This window comes from Anguilla anguilla, chromosome 3 (genome assembly GCF_013347855.1).
Source record: "Anguilla anguilla isolate fAngAng1 chromosome 3, fAngAng1.pri, whole genome shotgun sequence".
Classification (NCBI taxonomy): domain Eukaryota; kingdom Metazoa; phylum Chordata; class Actinopteri; order Anguilliformes; family Anguillidae; genus Anguilla; species Anguilla anguilla.
Window position 1 is genome coordinate 57,092,460 of NC_049203.1, and position 25,546 is coordinate 57,118,005.

The 25,546-nt window shown below is 40.4% G+C and overlaps 2 protein-coding genes and 1 long non-coding RNA gene across 5 annotated transcripts; 1 reads left to right on the plus strand and 2 right to left on the minus strand.

Annotated features, from left to right (window-relative positions):
- Positions 1–134: 134 nt before the first annotated feature.
- senp3b (SUMO specific peptidase 3b) lies at positions 135–10,318 on the minus strand. 3 transcript variants are annotated; one of them, XM_035409417.1, is made up of 11 exons: positions 10,200–10,318; positions 8,314–8,992; positions 6,436–6,606; positions 6,095–6,206; positions 5,705–5,846; positions 5,078–5,125; positions 4,077–4,154; positions 2,810–2,947; positions 2,419–2,502; positions 2,107–2,157; positions 135–1,767 (listed from the first exon to the last, which is right to left on the minus strand). In XM_035409417.1, the coding sequence occupies exons 2-11, from the start codon at positions 8,948–8,950 to the stop codon at positions 1,657–1,659; spliced, it is 1,572 nt and encodes a 523-aa protein (XP_035265308.1). In that variant the 5' UTR covers positions 8,951–8,992; positions 10,200–10,318; the 3' UTR covers positions 135–1,656. The 3 variants fall into 3 exon arrangements, with proteins under 3 accessions (XP_035265308.1, XP_035265307.1, XP_035265305.1); XM_035409416.1 differs by having other exon boundaries at positions 10,099–10,275; XM_035409414.1 differs by lacking the exon at positions 10,200–10,318 and adding an exon at positions 9,502–9,886.
- A 1,179-nt stretch (positions 10,319–11,497) lies between these two features.
- On the minus strand, positions 11,498–12,373 carry LOC118222238. The gene is made up of 2 exons (XR_004764247.1): positions 12,284–12,373; positions 11,498–11,759 (listed from the first exon to the last, which is right to left on the minus strand). It is a non-coding gene; the product is annotated as an uncharacterized LOC118222238 (long non-coding RNA).
- Positions 12,307–25,211, plus strand: tnk1 (tyrosine kinase, non-receptor, 1). The gene is made up of 14 exons (XM_035407652.1): positions 12,307–12,691; positions 15,099–15,283; positions 15,825–15,895; positions 17,354–17,542; positions 17,890–18,033; positions 18,461–18,738; positions 18,926–19,052; positions 19,326–19,472; positions 20,271–20,365; positions 21,049–21,276; positions 21,600–21,667; positions 21,909–22,372; positions 22,539–22,634; positions 23,049–25,211. The coding sequence occupies exons 2-14, from the start codon at positions 15,121–15,123 to the stop codon at positions 23,226–23,228; spliced, it is 2,250 nt and encodes a 749-aa protein (XP_035263543.1). The 5' UTR covers positions 12,307–12,691; positions 15,099–15,120; the 3' UTR covers positions 23,229–25,211.
- The last annotated feature ends 335 nt before the right edge of the window (positions 25,212–25,546 follow it).

Below are 25,546 nucleotides of genomic sequence, written 5' to 3' on the forward strand. Positions count from 1 at the left end.
CAACGTTAGTCATTTACCAGCAAAGCAGTTAAGCAATAATAGTGTTGTTCCTGTTTAAACAGTTAATTCCTACGACCCTTCCATTAAGGTAGTGTCGGTCATCCAGCAGCTTAACCACAATAACAGCAAGCTAATTGACCATTAACTTATATTTCAGACTTCTCTCCCGGTTAGTTCCAATAGGCAATATATACAGTAATTAGTTTGTAATGATCTCATGACATCACATTTCAGATCTCAAACATGAAGTCAAAAGTAAAGTTTTAAATGATTACTCATGAGTCTGACAGAACCAGCTTCTCCATGGTTGAATATTACAATTACACACTCTCTGGCTTATTGCTTCTAGGCCATCATATAGCCAGCAAATAAAAACTACATCTCCCAAAGTCACGAACACACTACAAGAGAGACTGGGTTATTATTTTCACATTGCTAGTTTCAACACAAAGGTGACTAGGCATGCTTGCACCAGTAATCTTTGTCTAAGCAGAATGTGTGACTGTATGCCACATTGACATGCTTCATCTCTGGAAATGTCCTGCTATAAAAACCGATCAGTCTGTCCATATTAGAAAAATCCATAGGCTTAGAGCTCAGAAACTTTATATCTCAATTCACTCTTGCACAGTTGCATTCTCTCAATTAGCAAATGGCCTTTACTATATACTGAAAATGAACTAAGAACATGAGTAAAACATAATTTGTCACAATGAGAACAGGTCACACAGTCCATTTCGACTAGTAATTTTGCCTACTTTAAATACAAACTTTAAACACATATGCCTTTATGTGGCTCAATTGGACGGGAATTTCTGTATTTCACAATGATTTCAATGCAGCAGGTGTGAGAGGAAATCTTGCTTTTCATTATTTCCTTGTCTCAACCTTTAGTTTATTTCAGTTACTGACATCACAATGCAATTTTGAATATATAAAACAGTTGACTTTGTTCCACTAAGTGAGAGGTACTCAAATCTGGCCCTCGGGGTCCAGTATTACTGCTGGTTTTTATTCCTCCCCCCTGGGAGGGACCGATTTAAACCTGACACGTCAGGTGAGTGTTATCTCTGGCCAATCTGTGACATTACTGGACTATGGACTATCGGGCAGAAGAGAAAATCAAAACTACTATTGACCTCGAGGGCCAGATTTGAGTATCCCTGCAATAAGCCATATCCACCCCTCCAAAAAAGGATATTCAGCAACATTAATACTTAGAACACAGTAACCATAGTTTAAAAATATATTATATACCTGACACCGTCCATTATTTATTTAAAAAATAAGAATTACCAAACCTCACCTTATCTTTTTCAATAAGCATAGCTTACCAGTTACTGTCATAAAAAGAATTAGAAATGAAAAAGCAATTACTCTTCCAATCCTAGCATGCCATCATTTGGCCAGACTCAAAAAGTGACAGTCTGTATAGAGATCCTTACAGTCCAAATGTGTATTATGTCGTACTTTCCCCAGCTGGCCTCAGTCAGTCTTGGCCCAAAAAAAGAAAATTCCAACATGAAAATAAAAAATCAGGGCTGGAAGATAAATTACAAGGGGAGAAAAAAAATGTCCACTGTATGCAGAGTTCTGGATGGTGAAAGAGGATAAATGGGTGGCCTCTCTCACACTACCCCACTCCTTTGCTCAGTGTCACAGCGAGAGCTTGCAGTGACACAGTTCTTTGTACATGAGTCTCCTCAGCTTGGGCATGTCTTGCTGGCCAAAGCTGAATGGCTGCCCCAATGCCAGGCACTTGCAGTACTGGAAAACAGAAGCAGGGAGAGAGGGTATGAGGGGTACAAAGAAAACTGCTGAAAAGGGACAATGACAAGGTACAGGTAGTGAAAGTTCAAGAAATCTAGAGAAAGAAAGAGCGAGGATGAGTATGTAAGCTCTGAGCCTTGAAGCAGTGTTTGTAACCTGAGCCTTTCGTGAGACAGGTCAAAGGTCAAAGGTAAAATATGTCTCAATATGGGAATTGTCAAATACCAATTTAATGAACATGTTGAGCAGTTAAGATTCTGAAACAATGGATTCGTGGGTTACACGCTGTTAAGTGTAAAGGGACAGACAATGATTATACTAAAGTATCAGACTCACCTGGAGAACAAAAGCTCCACAGTCACTGTCATTATTCTGCCGGGCTACATTCTGGGACAAATAAAAAGACAATGTGGTCATTTGACACAATGAAAATCAACAAACTGATGCACCTGAGGACTAACCTGCATTCCAAAATAGGAGAGCAGTTTTCATTGTTCACAGCATGCTGCATATGCAAATGCTCAGAACCTTGTATTAGTCACACATTTACAATCACAAAATGCACAAGCATTCAGAAACACTGCCATTATACTTTGGTCAAGTGTGGAGGGGAGCACCCTTTGACCACATCAGATCGGGAATTCTCACCATTTTGAAAAAGCCTTTCCACCCTGTGAGAAAGTCTTTCTGCTCTTTCTTGACAGCCTCTGCCTGGAGGTACTTTGCAATATGCTGAAAAAGGACATGAACCCCATTAATGGAGAGTATTTTAAGCTCCCATGGCTCATTGCAAAGTTTTTGTCTACCGTGTTTATGAGATGTTGGTGAAATGTTTGATGGGAATTCTATTATAAAGCAAAAAGAATCCCAGCTTACAAAAACAAATCAAGCCATATTTTACTCATTTTCAACCACAGTAAGTAACGACATATGGATCATTTACTTAAGTGTGCGATGTGTGTATTGATGACAGGTGTCCAAAGGAGTGTAGTAAATAAGACCTATTTAATTTGAGCCCAAAAACCCAAGCCAATTTCACCTTCGGGCAGCGGCGGTTGAGGGTGCGTTGGGAGTCGAAATATGTAATGGCTCGTCGTGGGATGTCCACGCAAACCAGTGACCAGTGCACTTCTAAATGAATGGGAATCAGCAAAAGATCTTTCTGGAAGATGTTCACCTAAGAAGGTAGAGGAAGGAAGGCAAGAGACAATAAGCATGTTAGTATTAACTGGAGACCTTAACTGGTACACTTACATCCTGCCTGTTGCAGTGCTTCTACTTCCACCTAGAATGATGTTCCATGCTTTGACAATTCTGTATGAAAAAAAAATCTGTTGTAAAATCTAACTGATAAATTTCCACTGTTCTGTTGGCAGAATCCAACCTGAAAATAATATCATTAGTTGTCTACATTGTTAAACCCTTATGAAAATATGAACATAAAAGAATACACCCATCTACTTTTGCTAAACCTGAAAAGATTAAATTGCTTAGGTTGTTTTCTCTTAATTTCCAAATTTCATACTCAAAAAGCCATTTATGCTTCCTCCAAGCACATGTACATATGTCTTATAATGTGGTGCACAGAATTTGACACAATACTCTAAATGTAGTCTGAGAACAGCATTGAATAAGATTATATAACCCACTCAATACTTTTTGCAATACATGACAGCATCCAGTTGGCCTTATTTAATTCTGCTGCACAATATCTAGCTAGATCCTAACAGACTTGGATCAAATGGAGGACAGTCAAAAAAATTTAAACTTCATTATAAACTGTTTACTTTAAACTTATTTTGCACATGTAGAACTTTACATTTAGTACAAAATTTAATCTGGCAGGTGTCTGACCAAATCTGGATTCTAATAATTCATTCTTAGATTATTCCAGTAGCTTCCCAACAGACTTGTGTCATCTGCAAATAAAATTATTTTCCTACTAATATTCTTATCAAAGTAACTTTTGTAAATTAGGAAGAGCAGACTAAATACTAAATTTCCCAAGCTCAAACGTCCATAGTGTTCAAGCCCATGTAACTGAGATGTCAGTTCCTGAAATTTCCAGTGTACTGTCCATTGCCAAGCTATTATTTGGTGCTATTGTCTAGTGTGGCTGTGGTTCTAGTAGAGGCTGTACGCCATTCAATTTTCCAACATCAGAAAAACTGAAAATGTTTTTATATGATCAACAAAATACAATATAATAATAATAATAATAATAATAATAATAATAATAAAACAATTGCGAATACTGTCATCAATAGGTGAGAAAAAACATGACAATAAAGATCAAGCTTTCTTACGTTTTTTGTCCAACGTTTGACCCCATCGTAACCTTTTGTCCTCAATTTGTCATAAAAGAAGCTATTGAAAAAATGAACCTGAGAGACAATGGAAAAAACAAAACTAATTACTAAGTTGTACAAACATGAATAGGGTTTCTCCCCATAGATAAAACCATATGAACTGAACCCTGGGCTGAATTAACAAACTTAACAGAGCCAGTCACCATGTGTTATAGGTCAATTCAATCTCCTCCAAAAAGTTAAGTTATGGCAATACTTTGGCAAAAAAAACACACAGGGCTATGTGATCTCATCCATTACCCAAACACTGTCACCCAAATAGTTTAAATGACGTGCTGCATCGGTTCTCTTCTGTACAATCCCTATGTTCACGTCTGATAATATGTTGGATACACTGCTTATTTAACAACCTCAATATTTATATCATCACATTTTTATACCCTTTGTTTATTCTCATTTTGAATGCTCAATTTGTGTTCGTGTCCATCGCTGCAACCTCTTCTGTCAATTTGGGAGAGTGAAGACAAGCACATGCATGTGATGTCAAGTCGCTGCTTGTTTTCATCCCACAATCAGGTAATTATGCTCGCACACACATTGAGTCAAAGGAGGACACTTTTCATGTCTCATGCATCACTGCCAATGTTAAAGACAGGAAAATAACTAATGACTGAAGGACAGGATGACTGAACAATGCCCCTTTTGAATCTGTTAACACGATATAACAAAAAGCAAAGTGCTAGATGGCAGTCCTGTCAACAGCCTGAGAGACAATGCACTGAAACACAGTATGAAGTTTCCACCATGCAAGTGTATAAGCAGAGAGTCATGACAAAAGTGCAGGACCATGGCACACAGGAAAAGCAGCCACTATTTCCTCATTCACTAATTCAAATACAGCCACAAACAGAAAAACAATGGGATGGTGGTTCGTAATGCTTGTGGCTGTTGAGTATATTTAGTCTCAGGAAATGTACAGTGGAAACCTTTCCTCTTACCTTGTCTGGCACAGAGTCCATCACCAGATCCCCATACATGTTCATGACCTGACAAATGCAAGCACACCACACCAGGTTAAACACAGAGAAAACAAAAATGCTCCTATCGCCACAGCTGGAACAGCAGGGCTCAGCTGCAAGAACCTCACTGGGCCTTACTGAAAAGTTCCCCATGCTATTCCTATACTGCTATAAGTACAAAACCTTGATTTGAACATTGTCATTCCATGCAGTAGGCAACTGATTTTACACAATCTACAACTTTCATTTAATGAACAGCAGTTTAGACTGCATGAATATCATCTATCATAGGCTATATTTTGTATTTGTTTGGTATCAGATTAATTATACGCCTACTCATGCTTTCTTTAATAAATGAAAAGCTTTAATAATCACACAACTAAGGTTTGAAAGTGGACAATTATCATTTGAAAAAGTTAAACAAAAAAAAAATCATCAGAAGAAAATGTTAGAATATGAGACTACAATATGGTAAATTCCATGCAATAGTGGTTCTGATGACTCAGATATGGAAATTATGTTGCATCATATTTAGTGATGAATGGAAGCTTAAAGTTTAAAATTTGCCCGAGCATCATACTGTTACAGTGGAATTGCCGTATGCACCTGGTCGTTGAGCCAGTTCTGTCCATAGAGAGTGGTGAGGTCATCCATTGTGAGGACGTGTCGTTTGTAGTTTACACGGAACCCACGCACCACGGCAGTGCCCGACAACCGTTGGAGGATTGTGTGCTGCACCACTGCCTTCCTGGGGGGCACAACACAATACTTTTTCAGCATTTTATACTACCAACAAGCTAATGAGACAGACATAATTAACTTTAGCGTTTAATGTTTGTCCAATTGTCCAGGAGAAATTAAAATCAGGTATTGACAAAAATGTGAAAATTCTAACGTTTAAAAAAAAAATTAATTATAATGTTTTTTCAGATTCAAAAACATTTGAATATTGACTTGACAGGCCGGTTAGAAATAGGCCTGGCAAGAGTGTCAGACCTGTGTGACTGAGAGAAGCTCTCACTGAAGATGTCCTGCAGCTTTTCCACCACCTCGTCTACATGGATGGGGATAAGGCTGCCGTACTTCTGCAAAGACTCGTCCAGTATCCCTGGAAGGACAGCACAAAGGGGACCCTCATCAGGTCTCCACTTACACATATTTAACCCCAGGGTGATACAGTCGTTCAAGATTGATTCATGAATTCAATTTTCAGCTGGAGCTGACCAGAGATAACTAATGCAAAATAGATCACAGAGACAGTCAATATAACAACTGTAAAGGGGAGCCTGTTGATTTATAGGTGGCAGTCATATGCATAAGAACAGTATCAGTGTTACCTTGCACACAGGTCAATTGTTCATCAGTCAGGGCATTCTGTATGCTCTGGGATGCGGAATTGTCATGCGGGCCTGCAAGGTCATCAGCTGAGGCTTCTGAGATTGAGTCGCTTCCTCTAATTCCAATCCGGAAGTCTCCAGGGAAGCCATTCACTCCACAGAATTGGGAGTCTAGGTGGGAAAGGACGATGAAATGGTTAATAACACAACAGAGTGCTTTTTTACCCTTATGTTTCTCTTAATTTGGCATGTCCAATTTGCATGTTAAAGTTTACAGACATACCCTCCATTCCGGAGGGTGAAAGCAAGTGCATGCTTTCTTCTGTATTAAGTCACAAAGTTAGCTCATTTTCCACCTGTTATATATTTTTCCACTGGCTACCTGCAAATACTATAATTGATTTTGAGGTTATCTTACTGGTTTTAAGAAAAACTGTCCATCTCTTACTAAGATATCATCCCTGACAAAGTCTCAGATGTCATGATCTACCTCAGTAGTAGTAATTTTGGTCATTTTATTTACTCCTTTGTTTTAATTGAATGCTTTTTTTTAAGTCTTTCTTTGACTGATTGTTTTTATTTGTTGTACTGTGGGCTACTACAGCAACAATTATTGCTTGAAGCGTGCATTATAAAGGAGTTATTATTTATTATTATTTCCGGAAATGACATCAACCCACTCCTTCGTTTGACTCTCTTGTCCATCACTTAATCTTGCACAGACAATGAGTAGGATGAGCATACATATCTGTATATTTTAAATATTACATTAAAGTAAGCTAATATATCAACAAAAATATATTTTAATATATGCATAGGAGTTGAAATGAATGGAAATTGAAATCTCTTTTACATAAGTAGCACTCGACACTAAAACGTTTGCATTTATTTTTCTAATATTTGACATTTAGCCTACCATTCATATTTAATCACCCATTTCAACTGCATTTCTTTTTACATTTAAAACTGAATGAAAATCTTCTGTCAGTCAAAGCTTGTAGATGGGATCAGGCAAGCAAGCACTTTCTCCAGTGGGCCAAGTCAAGCTGCATAGGTCATAATCATTTTCAAAGACAAATATGCTTCCCCGGTTATGGTTTATCAATGAGCTCTAACTTGAAAAGCTGTCAAATATGACGGAAATTTGTCACCTTTTTAAAGTACCAAGTCTACTTAAAATCTACCTGAGATTCTACCTTGTGTATGACTCCAAAGTAAATTATCATTTGCATTTGCCACTCTTAATATTTCATGTATTTATAAAATTCAAAAAAACATAATGTTAGTAAATTGGAGAAACATGGAAAATAATTGGCTATCATGACTGACAAACCTTACAGTTAACCACATTTCACTGGAGTAGCATAGTTTCTCTCAGAAAACAAACAAAATATTTAATTGAAACATGAACTCTGACAACATCTCCTAATTTTTCACAGCAATTATGGCATACCAGATGTATCTCAAGCCACTGAAAAAATGACAACATAGGTCTACTATTATTTACATGCAGTAGTACCCAACACCCAAAAGCACAAATTAACTACTGATTAGGCTCTGTTCATGTCTTCAGTGACAGGCCTCTTTCACTCACCTCAATTTTGTTAGACCTCCATATTTGCTATTTGTTATCCTTTTGTTGCTCAATATTACCTTAAATCACAATTTCATACTTTTGGGGTAACATTCTAACTTTTTTTTTTCTTCTTTTTTGTCTAAAATATATGTGCAGGTACCTGTACTGCACTTTTTTAACCATTTTCAAAAATGTAAGCCTAATTTGCACTTGCATGTTTATGTGGATATTTGCCTTAGTTCTGTGCACATCATTCATGACAATGCTGTTTAATGCACTGCCAACATTTAACCAAATCTCACCAGTCTTGGCTCCCCTCTGCAGGGCAAGTGGAGCTCCTTTCAGAAGTTCTTCTCCTGTCTGGATGCCACTAAGCTTAAGATTCAGATGCTGGTGTCGTCCAGACCATCTGTAATGGCGCAACTTCTTGGGCAACCTGTGCCCCAAAATCCCCACCCTCTGGGCCCGCTGGCGCCAGGTTTTCCAGTGGTGGGCCAAGTGACATCGTAGGCTCCCAAGAGTCCGGTTCTTCTGCCACCGCCTCAGCTGAAAAGGCCTGAGCACACTGAGCAGTGATTCATTAGGGCTATCAGGTAAGTTCCCGGTATCATGCCCAGTCTGTTGCTGTGGTTGCAGCTGCAGTTGCAACAATGGTGGAGCTTCCCACTCCATATCCACTTTTTCCCCCCAGCTGCCACCTTGATAATCTATCTCTTCATCATCACCATCCTCTTCCTTAGGGTCCATAAATTCCGCTTCCCAACTTCTGGGCTGAAGGCCTAGTTTGAGGTGCACAGGACTGGGGGCATGGTGAGTTGAAGAGGTGTCCATGAGATGCCTTCCTGCCATGCCCCCTCCACCACTGCCTTCCTGGCCCCCAGCCAGGGCAAGTTCACTCTGCCAGCGACTCTGTGCCAGGCTGCCGCCACTATCTCTCATGGTCCACGTACACCCCACTACCCGTGCCAGCCCTCCACCACCCTAGGCAGAGATCAAATAAATAGAGAAAATGTACAGAGTGAGGCAAGAAAACTCCCACGTGTCTTGTAAAACAAGTAAACACACATACTACAGTTAATTGTGGTGAACTAGCCTATTAATGTACGAAAGTACCAGCGCTTTATCCAAAACCTTCTTGCACAGACAATTATGACTACTCCGTTATCTGTTTGCGTATTTTCCGTAAACATTTTTTTATCCCAAGTCTTTAAATGATTATTACAAAACGGTAATACAGCTGCTCCAGTATATTTGCCTCTTCTTTTGAAGTCGTGCAGTTCAAATAATTTTAAATCAATCTGGCACCAGTAACATTGACCGCTGCATTTCATGCATGGAGTAACAGTTAATTTTAGACCATACAACAATCAAGTGTCTTAATTTCCCTATTTCAGAAAAAGGACGATTTGATCTAGCTATCGATAGCTAAATTGATAACTTGCTAGCGGTTGGTAGCACGCTTGGTATTTAACAGCACTGATATAAATTACCTCGCTGGCTAGGTTAGCTTTGCGTGTAGGTATCATACTGTAGATTAAGTTCACCAACGTTAACGACTGAAGCTGGAAAACTAGCATAACTAGCGGTTACCTTTCACTCAAAGTGTCATAAAGGAGTATGCTGGTTATGCTAACAGGTCATTTGGCTACGAATCTTCGCTACGAATTAAACGCGTGTAGCTAACTCTAATGTTAGCCAGTTCACTCGTAAAATAGACTAGCAATGAAATCTATTAAGTCGAAGTTAAATAATGTTGTTTAGACGCCCTCGTACAATATAGAGAGTTTAGATTGTCAGCTGGTTAGCTTGCTATGTTGACGTTCTATGAGAACGCAAACCAGCCTCGCTCGGCTTGCTACCAAGACTCACGTTGCATTAGACTTCATTCTTAGTGTTATCTATATACTAGTGTGTCGGTGTTGTTTTTGAATGAATGTTGCTTTTGAACCATTCACATGGGGGTTGTGCAGTACAGCTAACTACTATGTTGGTTAGCATAACGTTACATTTACGAAATACAGACGCCGCTCGGCCTCTTGATTCCACTGTGACTTATGTGTGTCGCGTTCACAAAACCTGGCACTCACCCTTACACTGTAGCTTTTAGTCAGTACTGAGGGTTTCCTACTCAGTTTATTTTCTGACGTATTTAAACGACTTAGAAACACAAACCAAAAAGAAATCCTACTTCAAATTATGCCTCATTCAATGGCCACCGGCGCGTCTTTAAAACGACAGCAAACACCTTCCGCCCGCCGCGTCTCACCGATGATGTCATCACAATACGAGGAGGATCTTGCGTGTGTGTTCTTCATGACTGAATGAGTACTGTTGTTTTGTATCAGCGTTTTACTCTTCAGTGATCATCACAGAAGACCACACGATAAAACACACGTTCAAAGGCATCGTTAACAGTTAATATGATTCTTATTCAAATGTAGTTAACTGCACATATATTAAGCCAATGTCTGTGATTTTGCCAAGCCAGGCAATATAGATCTTGCTTTTCCCTATACTTAGGCCTACTATAATATCAGTATGATTAATACTGATAATGAGTAATGAGTAATGAGTAATTTCATTTGAAATTTAGAGCCACCCCTACAATACACATTAGTAAACGTTCAGTCATTAATGTGCTTTAGATATCCAATCAGCACAGTGCTCGGGACAACCGGTTTTTCACACAGTTGACATATTAGAGCCAGAAAAACAAAACTTCTCTTCCCTGGCTTTGTTTTTCAGTTTTTAATATGTTGTTCAATCTTTTAGGTCATTTCATAAATGGAACCTCCTACTATGCTTACAATCCCCTCATATAGGCTGCTCACCTATAGACTGTATATCAAAACTGGTCAACAAATAAAAATAACAGGAATAAAACAAAAATAATAACAAAGAATCAATTAGTAAGCATTATGTAATGCTTTTTCCCCCCATTCCTGATGGGGCCAGTTCCCGATATCTCCTAAGACCCCTTGATCACAATATTTTGTGAAACAATGAGACACATGGAAATACATTTCCTTCTCAAGTGTAACATTTTTAGTTGTAATTTTACAGCTTAAGAAAAAACAGGCTACTTGATAAAAATTGGATATATTACGTAATGTTGAACACTGCTCTCAGGCATACAGAGAATAAAGTGAGTGGCAATGTCTGTAGCATGGGAATCCACCACTTAGACTTGAAACGTTTCTTGCAATGGATGCATTCAATTATGGAACAGACAAGAAAGAGATCAGTTTTATATGAACATTGACATCCCTTTTAAACAGGAATATACTGTCAGTTACAAGGAGTTAGCAAGCGTAAGCAGTATGCTGTCCGTGTATGGTATATACTTTACGCTAGCTTACAGATTTTGTCTTGTGAAATTCTTTTCAATTCCTCATGTAGAGCCCAGGCAAGCATGTACTGGCTCATCAGCTTCTTAATCCTTGATAACATAAACATCCCACCTCATCTCAGAAACTTAGCAAAAGCTTGCAGAAAAGATCAAATTACTTTATTAATACAGTGACATGTAGTACAGTTCCCAGTAGTCACTAAAACTTGTCACATGTCTCTCTTTCCTGTCACCACACAGTCAGTCTACTGTATGAAACAATTTGTTTATTCTCTTGCATTCTAATCACATTTATTCTAGTAATATGCCTTCTCTTCAGGAAATGCTGTGTTGTCTTGCCCAGCATTGTGTAACCCAGGAAGAAGGACCAGCCTCCCACAGACTCTGTACCAGGAAGTACTACAGGGAGAGATTGTTCACATTCATGACTTTCCTTGTACTGTATATGGAGAGAATCCAGTCAGACAGGCTAAACAAGACAATAGACGCGTAGAGCAGAGCAATTTGACTGTTGGCTAGTTTCACCCCACACTGCCAATCAAAGATACATACACATAGATATAGCATATATGAACACAGTAAAATGTCCAGTGTTAATTAAACTCTAACAGAGTGCATATGATTTGGAAACATATCAGACTCATGCTTAATATACTCCTGCTCACAAGATACACCCCAAAATACCACGTTCCTCTCATGAACAATAACAGTAATAATAATAATAATAATAATGATAATGATAATAATAAAATATTGAAAGCATGTCCCATGTAAATTGAATTACCTTCTACCTATGCCTTTTTAAATTCACTCCCCTATTCATAAAAAATGCATGTAGCAGGCTACTTTATTTCAGTATAATGGATTTTATGACAGGGCCTAGGTTTACATTGTGTGAAACTGAAGTTAACACGTATACACACCTTAACGTCCTGATAAGAGTTCAGGTAGAAGCAGAGCGAGGCGGAGGAGGAGGGAGAAAGAGGTGGAGAGGGTAGTAGAACAAAAGTTTGGAATTTGGTTTCATAGTTTTTTCTTACTTTTTTTTTAAGTAGTGAAAAGAGAAACACGGAAGGCGAAAGAATCATCAGAATCTGAAGCCAGAACTCCACCGTTATCATGATCCTGGAAAGAAACTTAAGTTAAATTAAGATGGGAGGCGGAATGAAAAAAACCCGGGACGGCAAGCCGTAAGGCGGAATAAGTGAACTTCATGTTTTTATTGCTTAACTAAAATACATTATTCGATATTTTGATTTTGGAGATAGACGCGGAGTTTGAACGTAAAGAAAAAACACTGCGGAAGCGAGTCGTCGTTTGTTTTGCCAAAGGTAAGTATCGGCCACTTACCTGTGTAAAAGTATCGACATGAGAGAAAGACGTTAGCAACCGTAGTTAGAAAGGTTTGAACGATTGAAAGACGTTAATTTAAATTTAAAATTAAGTTTCAAACCTAACCCCCTAATTTAATCTGTGTCGTAATTTTAGCTACATGGAATATGTATGACAATACTAAAACAGGATTATTGTTTAACCTCTGCTTATTCATTCGCTGAAACACTATCAACCGTTGGGAAAAATCTAGCAATCTCAACTGAATTGAGATGGCTGGCTACATTGTGTGTGAGTGTGTGTGTGTGTGTATATATATTATCATTCTGTCAGAATCTCTTACTGCATTTGTACATTTTTAAGTAAAAATTACCTATTAGTACCCATATAGAACATTATCGTGCTTTCATGGTGCGAAAAATAAAAATGTACCTCCAACGTACCTTATTTTTGAATGTTTACATATTTGTACACATTTTCACTTTGAAAAGCCTTTGCTTGTGATTCATTTAGAATATAGTTTGGATATAGTTTTTGAAATGAGAAATATTCTAGCAGTCAGGTAATTTGGTATTACAGTTGGCCTCCTACATTTTTCTGAGGACTGCATGTTCCATTCATATTAGTAGCAGTACATTTTATGACTCAACCCTCCATTAATTCTTATAAACACAGTATTAATATAATAATACCACACCTTTTTTTCAGGTATAGTGATTGTGAATTCAGCACTTCCTTGTGGATATATGAGGGAATAATTCTCATTTAATTATGTAAACCTATATGCTACGGACATCATACGTACATCTACGCTTAATATTTTCCTTTATACACAATATGTAAATACAAGTATATTCTTACAATATAGTGCAAAAAACTGTTTTGAAGACTGAAATGAGCAGGCTGTTATACAATTGCAGCAGAATAAAGAGATCATACCGTGACATCAGTGCCGAATTATGAGCAAATTTGCTGTGATATTTATTCAGATTTATTTTAATGCCTTACCTCTTCAGCAGAAAACAGTTACAAGGGAGCAACAATAGGCAGCATGCAGATATTGAATTTTAATTTGAGTACATTGTGGGGGTATGATTATGCAAAGAGAAGTGAAGATAGAGACTGGAGATTATTTGTGTTCATTAATCCAAATAGTAATATCAGTGCAGGCATTTCTATGGGAATGGACTGAAGTGTCTTCTGCATGTTGAATGGGTGTGGGTTTGGGTGTAGTCTTTGTCTATATTTTTCAAAATAGTTCTTGCCTGGACAAGCCCCAATGTGTCCGTTATATGTGTGTGCCAGTTAGAAGGTAGTATTTGGCCTTGTCTCGTAATTGTGAAAAGGACTCTGTAAGTGTTATGTGGGAACATGACGGTGTTTATTTGACTAGCTGGCTGAGGAATGTAGAAGTCCTTCCTCTCTTTTCCTGCTGATGATGCAGTGAATGCTGATCTTATCACTGCATTTACCTGACAGAAGTAGAAGTGCACAAATAAACGTGAATAATAATAATAATAACAGCGCAGCTAAAACTTTCAGAAGAAGGAAATAGAACCATACCATAGAATATAATTTAGGACAGGACACGTGATGCATTGTATTAGCATTCCTTTTGTTTTTTTGTTTTTGTCATGATGACTACACCATTACTGTGTGTTCTACTGGTAGAGCAACTTCTTCCTCCATTAAGTACATGAAAAGCAACTATGCACAGATAAATTGTTTGCGCGTAAATACAAATAAATTTCTCTCATATATATTCCTTTTTCCTATATATATATATTCCTTATGGACCTCAGAAAGCTGTGCTAAATATTAAATGTGATAGTTGTGCAATATGATGTTGCTCATTGTTTTTAGTTCCTCCCCGATTATCACCTTATGCCTCAATTTCTTTTGAGAGCTGTACTCTATGTTATTTTACATTTCTGTGTAATGCTTTTTGCTCAAGCAGTCATTTTGAATTAAATCTATGTATAAACTCAGTGTTCAGGGACTTAGTTTGGTTGGCTGGTATTTCCATAGAACATTGACACAATAGTTTGGTCCCTAGCTCATGTGAGTCATGTGAAAGTAGATTTAATTATGCTATAAATGTCTAACTCTCCTCATCCTAGGATGATAGCACAGTATATTAACAGATCATTTGCATTAGGCAAGAAAAAAACATTCATCTCCTGTGCTGTTCATAGCATCTGTACAAGTTACACTGGTCCAGTTAAAATGCTTTCTCCAAAACAGGGGGAAAATAAATGTGCAAGCATCAAATTTAATTCCTCCTTCAAACACTAGCAACCAAACATACAAGTCTGATGAACAATCTTTAGCAGTAGGTGAAACTTGCTTCTGCGCCTGGCTAGGTGGGCCATCTCATAGTCTAATTCTCTTACACCCTGTTCTCAGTCATGTGGTGCCTGGCTATGAAATGGTGATGGACCAGGACACACACTGGCTGTACCAACTGCTGGCAGACGTCCAGTTGGAGCGGTTCTACCTCCGTGTGCGGGACGGTCTGAATGTGACCCGGATAGAACACTTTGCCTATGTGAAGGATGCTGACCTTGAGCAGATTGGCATCGGGAAACCTGGTGAGTGCAATTGTTCAGTAACATGGAGAGCCAAACAGTGCATTTCCCTGCCTGTCTTAGCAGCTGATACACTATTTGGCATGAACTAGCATCTGGATATATCCCCCCCCCCAAAACTTGTTAGAATTGGATTGGTTTACTAGATCCGTAATTGAGTCCAATACATTGAAATTTGTTCCTAAATGTTCACAAACCTATTCAGACTCTAAAATAAATATAATAAAACAATAATCCTCTAAAATAATATATCCAGCACTGAAATTAGCTATTCATTTAGAACCATTGTGGCTATGTGTAGTGATGTATTGTTAAATTTACTGTATATGTGAAGGGGTCTTTGCTGAGCTATATTACTGTGAAAATTAAGCACCGCATTAATAATAATATTATTAAAGTGCTGACATCTAGGACTAGCTAGGTTACAATCTGTAGGAAATGCAGGGGACATGTTGGAGAAACTGTTTAAACTATATTTGATTAAAAAAATATACTGTAAAGGAGCTGAGATTATTGCTAGTGTAACGGGTGGATGTGTATGCAGGTCAGAGGAGACTATGGGATGCAATCAAACGGCACAAAGTCACCACACGCCCAAAATCATGGATGTCGAAGGTACACAATTTATTCATCTCTCAATATTTTACCCTATAAGAAACAAGCTATTTCTGTTATGTTTCTTATTTCTCTGCTTTGGGTTTTTAAAAAACATTGTTGTGCATTGAAAAGTTGTTGTGACAATGACCACTTTAAAGTTGTCAGAGTTTGAGACATTAGCATTTATACTTCTCTTTATAGAGGCTTGTATGTTCTTGTATGAGCTTTTTTTTTTGCTTCCAGACATTCGTGTGTAGAGGGCTACTTTGTATCATAAATTCATGAATGGAGGAAGGGATAGTTAACTGAAGTAGATCCCTCTCTTTGCTATTCACAGTCAATGTCCTGTTTCATATCATCAGTATATAGCGTCCTCGGAAGCGGACTGTTTATATTTTTGCTATTTTTCTTCTTGCCTTGAAAATTCTGTGTACACATTATGACATATTTTTGAAAAATATAATGACATTGTCATGTTATAGGTGCTTTTAAAGCCATAAGTAATCACATCAATGTTACATGAATTTAAATTATTATTTACTTTGTAAATATGAAAATGGGTTCATTTTATACTTTTTCCTGAAAATAAAATGAATTTTAATGTTTATTGCTACATTTGCATTTAGCAGATTTGATTATTCAGAGAGGCTTAAACCAATTACATTTTTACATACATATTTACATTGTGCTGTTGGATATTTTTACTGCAGCAATTTAGATGAAGTATCTTTCTCAATGGTACAATAGCACCACCACAACTGGGAATCAAACCCACATCCCTCAATTTACAAGCCTTGTTCCCAACCATCACACTACACTGCTGTTGTCCCAAGCAGTTTGATATTCATCAGGTATCATTCTGGTCTGTGGGAAGGCTGCATTATCTTTTTTAAATCAGTGGGTCCATGGATTTTTTTCAAGGCAACTTCTTTACATTTTTGACATTGTCATCCTCATCAGCATCACTGTCATGGTGGGAATCTTACCATCAAGTTTCTGACAAGCCTCAGGAGTGCCTCTTCTAAATAACATAGCATAACATAACAATGACGAGAACAGGCCATTCAGCCCAATAATGCTGATTTAATGCATTTTCCTGACTAAATTGTACCTAGTGCTCTGATTACTTACAGACTAGCTTGTATCTAACACCTTCTCTGGTCTTGAAACACCTTCTCTGGTCTTGAAAATCCCCAGAGTTTCTGCCTCTACTACGTGGCCTGGCAGGCTATTCCACACATTGACCACTCTCTGTGTGAAAAAATATTCCCAATGTTTGTACGGAATTTATGTTTTTCTCATTTCCGTTTATGTCCCCTCGTTTTACTAACCTAAATGCTAAATGTGTGGTAAACTACAGATTTTTACACAGATTAGCCCTAGATTCCCTTTAAGTAAAATAGGGGCTTGATCTGTGGGGAATCACAAACTGAATATTATTAAGCGATACTCACTGCTTGCATGACACTTCTTCAGGTCTTCAGTGGGCGTTTCCCAGAGGGAAGTGACCAATGGAGTGGGATGGGGACAGGACAGGGGCAAGAGACAGGGCGGTCCCCCACCTGTCTTATCCAGGACACAGATCTGTTACTGGGGGAGAAACTGGGCTCTGGGTCTTTTGGAGTGGTACTGAAAGGGGTGTGGCAGACCCCAACTGGACGTGTGGTGAGTGCAGGACCTCTACAGGAGTGCTACAAATACTGAAAGATAAGGGTGTAGCAGTCAATGAAAATAGCCATGTTATTTATTTTGTGGTTTATCTACATTAGGTTCAACTTACAAGTTAACTGTGCCTTTTGTGTTACTGATTTTATAATGTGTGGGTGTGCAGTATATCTTAGCTCAGCTGTAAAAATTGCCTATTCCTTCCATTCTTTCCAATGGCCTCTTCCTCCATCATTTTTAACCTACCTTTTCCCTTTCATTCCCTGCTTCTGTCTTTCTGACCTGCTGTCCATCCCTCCCTCCCTATCCTCCTCTGTGTATGCCTCTTCCCACCATTCTTCGGCCAGCTGCCAGTGGCAGTGAAGTCTCTGAGAAGCAGACAGACAGACTCACTCACAGATTTTCTCCAGGAGGTGAACACCATGCAGTCTCTGGACCACCCCAACATTATCCGTCTTTACGGAGTGGTGCTCACACAGCCCCTCAAGATGGTAACACTGCTTTTTCTAGTCATTGCTTTACCCCCCCCCTCCCCCCCAGTTTCAGAGAACAAAGTGTTGTGAGTGTTGTGTTGAAAATTTCTGATTTCTGATTGCTTGTATAAAAATAAAATTTTTAAAAAAGATGCAATTGTGGGATAAAATGTTTTTGAAATAAATTGCAGACAATGGGCCTGACATCCTACTTTGTGCATTTTTGTATCCATTTTGCAGGAAGGGCCTTCATTGTTAGGGTGCACTGTCAAATCATGAGTGCAAGTAGATTTAACCTACCTTCATATGGCTGCACTTGGCAGTAACCATAATGTTCAGCTTTAATTCCAATACATTTCATAGATCTATATTGGCGTACTATGGAAGAATATATAAACTGTACCCAGCCTTTCACTGCCTCACTTCTCTCACCTCTCCCGCCCAGGTGACAGAGCTGGCAGCGCTGGGCTCCCTGTACGACACCCTGCGCGCTCGCCAGAACGAGTACCCGCTGTTCCGCCTCTGGCTCTTCTGCACCCAGATCACGGCAGGGATGGAGTACCTGGAGGGGCGGCGCTTCATTCACCGGGACCTGGCGGCGCGGAACGTGCTGCTGGCCTCCCGCGAGCTGGTCAAGATCGGAGACTTCGGCCTGATGCGAGGCCTGAGCCAGGACACGGACCACTATGTCATGAACGCACACAGGCGCATCCCTTTTGCTTGGTGAGCAGGGGTCTGGGGTCGGGGCTGTCTCAGCAGGAGGGAGCGTTTGGGGAAAGGGAGTGAACTTTTGTGGTTAGCATTGGTGTGGCTGACTTTCAGTTAAGCACACCATGCGGTACTTGTTTTTGTGTTAATGTTGTCAGTCTGTTGAGATTGTTTGTCTCTGTCTTTCCATACCTGCCTGCAGGTGTGCCCCTGAAAGTCTGCGCGTAGGCTCCTTCTCCCACGCTTCTGATGTGTGGATGTTTGGGGTTACTATGTGGGAGATGTTCACGTACTGTATGGAACCCTGGCTTGGGATGTCTGGTCGACAGGTGAACCCCCGTCCATGTCTGTAAATATGTCTGTCTGACTATGTTTGCCCTCTGTGTGCATGCATGAGTGTGTGTGTGTGTGTGCTGGTACGTGCATGTGTTTGTGTGTGCATGTGTGTATGTGTTTGTGTGTGTGTGCTGGTGCGTGCATGTGTTTGTGTGCACACATGTGTCTGCCCCCTGTATCTGGAGTCAGTAGCCTGTTTTATTTATACTTATTCTCTGCTTTGTTTATGTGATCTCTGCATTAATCATGTCCTCCCCTCCTCTCAGATTCTCTTTCGTGTGGAGCGAGAGGGGGAGCGTTTGGAAAGACCGCTGGACTGTCCCCAGGAGCTGTACACTGTGATGCGCCGGTGCTGGGCCTGCAGCCCGTCTGACCGGCCCTCCTTCTCCCAGCTCACCACAATGGTGGCAGAGGTACAGAGCCTGAAACGACATACCAGGCCTGTCAGCTGCTCGCTGATAAGTCTCCCACTCACTTCATTCATTGCCTCTGAGCTGAGGTGGAGAGTCCAGGGGTCAGAAAGTGAAGGTCCTGCCATGCGTTTCTTCCACCCATGAACTCAGCCAGCTGATTTAACGAATTAGTTCTACCCCCTGACTGAAGAATTGTGCTAATTAGCAAATCCAAGTGATCAGAACAAAATTATTGGGCAGGATTTTTACTTTCTAAAAGGTTCTTTTATTCTGCCCCCCTGCTTCTTGAGAATCATAAATGAGAGGCAAATAATTAACAAAGGGCAATGATAATCATAAACCTTTTTGGCTAAAGGTTATTTTTATTGTCTTCATGGTAGTCATCTTGTTAATTATTGTCGTCCAGCAGACCCATTTATCCAGGACCAATAAGAATATATGATATTGTTTGAATAAATATGTCATGAGCCAAACATTTGACCCACAAGGCCAGTAGTACTGCTGGTTTTCTTTTCTACCTGATAGTTAATTGATTGATAAATGCCATTGACTGGCCAGAGATTGTACTCACCTGGTGTCCCAGGGTTAAAGCATGTCCTGATAAGAGGGGAAGAATGAAAACCTGCAGTACTACTGACTCCGAGGGCCAGATTTGAGTATCCCTGACCTACAGTATAGTACTCAAGTACCCGTGGCTGTCTACTTTCAGTAATACAGCAGTGGCTTCATCTCCACCCCAAACCTTTATCAATCACATGAATATTATGACATGCTTTCTGTTTCAATGTCTTGTGCTAGGCCCGGCCAATGGAGGTTCGTGCCTTGAGGGACTTTTCTGAACCACGAAAACTGCCCTTACAGACCAATGACATGGTGACTGTCGTAGATCATGGGTGAGAAAGAGGGATAAGGGGATGGAGGGAGGAATAAACAGAGAGGTGCTGTGTCCTACCACTGATTGCAGTTCCTCATCGGACTAGCATTACAAAGATAATCTAGTTCAGGGCTGCCCAACTCTGTTCCTGGAGATATACAGTCCTGTATGTTTTCACTTCAACCCTAACAAAGCACACCTCATTCAACAGCCAGAGACCTAGTTGAGCTGCTAATTAGTAGAATCAGGTGTACCAAATTAGAGTTGAATTGAAAACCTATAGGATGGTAGATCCCCAGGAATGGGGTTGGGCAGCCGTGCTCTAGTTCTTGAACTTAATCCCTGTATTGTTTTCCCCATTTCTGTAATTCTGGGAGAAGCACAGTGAAAAACTAAAGTCAAAAAGAACAGAAGGGTGCTAGGGATCCTCTCATGTGGTCCTGAAAAGTAGAAGCCCTGGTGATGCTCTAACCTACTTAAACCATTAACATTCTGCAGAGAGAAAGCTGAGTTCAATTGACCAGTTGAATAGTTAGTGGATCCAAGTGGCTTTGGTGCTGTGGTCCTCCAGGGTCAAGGGTGTGAGGGCAAGGCATGGGTGGGCTGTTTCAGCCATCTTGTCTTGATTAACATTAAACCAAGCTGGACACGACAGTCCACCCTCAGCCATATTGTTAACCCTATGTGTTTTGTTCCCCACAGTCTGGAGCTGTCTGAATGGAGAGGCCAGAATCATAAGACTCTGTGTGTGGGCTTGTTTCCTGCCAGCATAGCTGCCCCCTTGATTCCCACCCCTGCCCCTGCTCCTGCCCCCGCCCCTGCTCCTACCCCTGGCTTTATCTCTGTTCCCTTGAGGGACAGTCTGCAGCACATGGGTCATGGAGATGTCCACCCAGACCGCTGCTGGGGGATGCCTGGACGTCTGGATGAGTACGTCACTCTTTTTCACCAGTCTGTATGTCATCTGTGCTCTTTATTGGTTTTGTAGCTCCAGTGCTTACTTTTTTGGAGGCTGCCTCCTGGTAGAGACTTAATTTCACAATAAACCGCACATTCTACATTCTAAGGAGAACATGGTGAGGGGAAGTCACTGAAAAAACATGTGCTGTAAAGTACCATTTATGTTGGTTGGTAATCCTCTTGTGTGGCTGTGCAGTACTCCTACTGGTCTCACTGTGTCAATGACCTGTGTGACTTCAACCTCAACTATGCTGAAATGAATGGGGGTTTGTTTTTGTGTGTGGACTTTGTAGGACTGCAAACTGGAGGAGTGCAGGAGTGCCCAGAGAGAAGGAGAGTTCCAACCTACAGAGAATGGCAGGTTAGGAGTAACCAGAGCTCATTCTGATACTGAATACAATGATGCTAATCTGTTTGAAAGCAATGCAAGTGGATAGTTCTTGTGCTCTTGATGGTTTAGACCTATTCAAAAAACAATAAGTTATAATAAGCAGTAATAAGTTGTCTATGAAAAATATGAATGGTACGAAAACCGCAAATGTTCTCCTTGCAATAATATAGGATTACGGACAAGGGCAATTTTTTGTGTTGTGTGTCTTCAGGCATTTCTCGAAGTTTGGAGTCAGTTCTTGGTGGGGCCCAGCACGGGGGTCAGGGTGGATGGGGCAGGATGGAGAACAGAAGACCTGGTCCCAAACCCCCATCCCACCCGTTCCAGGACCCAAGGAGGCTTAGCGACGCAGGCTGTGGGCCACCTCCCCGCCCACCCCCGCCCAACATCAAACGCCCAAAGCCCTTGGTGCAAATCCGGGAGCGCAAGCCTAATGTAAATTCAGGCCCCGGCATGTGGCCTCCACAGCAGCAGCAACCACCTCAGCAGCAGACTATGGGGGTTAGCAACCTGACCAAGATGGCCCACATGGCCCGATCCACCCCCCAGCTGGATGATTTTGGAGAGAAGGAGAAGGACAGGGAGAGAGAGAGAGACAGAGAGAAGGAGAGGGAGAGGGAGAGGGAGAGATACCCACCTCATGTGCAGAATGAAAAGGCAGCGCTGATAGCACAGGTACTGTATGAAGTATTGTATTGTAACTTATGAAAGATTTAATGATATGTGTAAAATATGGATGCTCTGTGTGCAATGTGTGGGTGTACTAGGTGCAGTACATCAGATATTGTGGTGTTGTGTGATTTTCCTGCAGTGCTGAGTTCCTGTCCTGTGATTTTTCCAGGTTCAGGAGGCGGTACATGGAGTGACCATTGAGGAGGTTCGGAATGCTCTTCGCCGTAATGACTGGAACCCATTGAGGGCTGAGCAGCAGCTAAAGGTAGTCACAGCCAGTTATGTCTGCCAGTCATTGCCCTCTGCTCCGACCCCTTTCTAGCCTCTGCATGACATTGCATTGCCTTCTTTTTGTCAGTCTTCTCCAGAGTGACTGAGTGCATTCACTTGATTAACATGAGAAATAGTGCCAGACTGGGCTAACAGCATTCCCAGACTAGTGAGCACATAAGTCACCTCACAAAAGCACTAATGGATATGAACTATGCAAAGCAAATAAATCTAAAATGCCTGTGCAGCCCCTTAACCCCTTAGCTGCCTTTCTCTCTCTCTCTCAATGAGTGGTCAAACTGATATCCTCTGTGCTTCTCTCTTCTTTTCCGTCCCATTCTTGTCCTACTGCCTGTGTCTCTGCCTCTCGTCCATCCAAACACCATTCCACACCTCCTCCCTGTCTCAGACAGAGCAGCTGTACTTCATGAGCATGTGTTCCCGAGAAGACTGTATTCGCATCCTCTCTCGGCACCAGTGGGACCTACAGCAGGCCAGCCGCTACTTGCTCAGACTGGCACGGGAGGGAGACCGAGGAGGAGGAGGAGGAGGAGAAAGGGAGGGACTGGCTGGCACCGACAGGCACTGAGTTTGAAGGGGGCAGGAAGCGAGCAGAAACGTGGAAGATTTCAAATGTGTGAAGAGGGTTGATGACGGCAAGACAGCCTGCTAAGCACTGTGGAACGAGAGGTGGACCAGCAAGAGACCTGTGAACAACAGATACACACTGTCACACACCGGGAAGTAGCACATGACCTGACCAGTTTAATTCTACGTGCATTACTAGCAGGATGGACACCCTCTCAATTTCTCTTAACGCTCAAAATTCTTGTCCAGTGCCACAGCACTCACCGATAATTGAACTGAGATGGGGCAGCGGTGTACCGCACATGCCAATGGTAGAGCTTTACACGCCACTTTAACCTCTTCCACAGGTCCAGGAAATGCACATCTACACACCCTTAACTGAGCAGGTGACATGCAAAGTTGCAATTGCATATACAAAACACAGAAAATCTCTCTTGCTATTGAAGGCGTGTGCAGAATGTCGTATGAAATGGATCAAATGTAGTCCTGTGACATTGTACACACTGTCACACACTACACATGAATGGACATATGACGGAATTGCAAATTAATCTTCTAATGGAGATACGAAATTACATCATAGTGTTTGCATTTTACAAACATGCTGTTATTCACAGCTCTTAATTTGCAGACTATGGAAGGCAAAACATTTTCTGTTGGCCTTTTTTTTAGAATAAAATGACAAAATAAAATCTGTTTTCAGTAATAATGTTCTTGAATAAATCAGATGTACATATGGGACATTTCTATTTGGTGAATAAAACACTGGTATTAAATCAGACTGAATGGATTTGAAGAGGTGTGGATATTGATAGGCCACTGTTTGAAAGTGAGACTGACAAAAACAATGTAATTGGGAATGGATCATCATGTTGTGTATCTGTGTGTGTTTTGGAGGAGGGTCAGGGAGCTCCAGTAGTGAGCTCAAATTATTTTACATACCCTTTATTGCTGACTCTGCATTTCACATTTAAGTTCATGTCTATGCTTGTTGAGGAAGTGAACACAATGGGGAATCTAAGTACCTGTTTTTTGCTATGAATAGAGCATACTAACGATGATTCATTTTGGTCACATTTAGTGAAACATCACTCCTGGTCTACCTGAAATATTCAGATCACCCTCTGTGGAAGGATTTTCACATTTATATTCTTGAAAATCTTTTTATTCCCATTTTTAAATAAGTTAAAGGTTATTACATAGCATTACAATCACTCAGCACAGGATCCAGAGTAACTTATTCATAATGAAAATATCAGCGTTAATCTCAGTGCAAAAGTCCAATATTTCCAAAATGTCACAGGAGATACTTTTAAAATCAACCCATCCATCCATTATCTATACCCGCTTATTCCTGGTCAGGGTCAAAGGAGGTGCTGGAGCATATCCCAACATGCACTGGGCAGGAATACACCTTGGAGAGCTTGTCAGTCCATCGCAGGACCATCCTGAAAGGACATAAATTAAAGCAAAAAAGAGGGGGGGTGGTCAGGGGAGCCATGGTACAATCTTAGGCGGGTTTATCAGACTCTGTGAGACAGGTTATTGTATCCTGACTGTAATGGCAACCTCTATATACCACCAGGGGGCCAGAACAGACAGCCGTGGACTGAAAGTGCAGGTTGGGGTACAACCTGGGTACAACATCCCGACAACATCAGATTTTAGGATTAACGAGTGTGTTTACCAGGTTCCCAAGCAACGAGCTTTCTCTCGCTAAACGGGTTTCCCAAACACCATCGTTAGACTGACTTAAGAGGAACTTAAAGAGCTTCTTTGCAAAGTGCGTTACTGCTAAAGCATGAGTAGTTGATAAATCAATGCCATGAGTTTGTGCGTGACTCGTTTGTAGCCAATCAACACTGAAAAATGAAGTGCTCAAAATGTGAGAATGTATCATGTTATCATTAAATTATCGCTATTTTGATTCTTAGCGTCTGCCAAATAAAATGTAATTTAATAATAAATAATTTATACCCCTGTATTTAATCTAGTGGATTAAAATTATCCCTGATTGCAGAATTCTCACGACATTACTGCGTCATCAATGTATTCTTCTGCACCTTCAGGCTTCAGGCGCAGGATTATCTGAAGTGCTGCCATGACAATTTAATCTGTTCTCCACAATGCAGCGGTGGCAATGTTTTGGCCTTATTTATAAAATTATACAAGTGCAGCCATTTGTTTCATTAATGCCATTTAATTGGATTAAAATAATCAAGTCATCGATGTGACATTGCCATTTTCAATTAAATTTAATACACTGTAATTCTAAATCATATTCAAATAGGCCCTACAATTTTTATGAGTATGTACTTC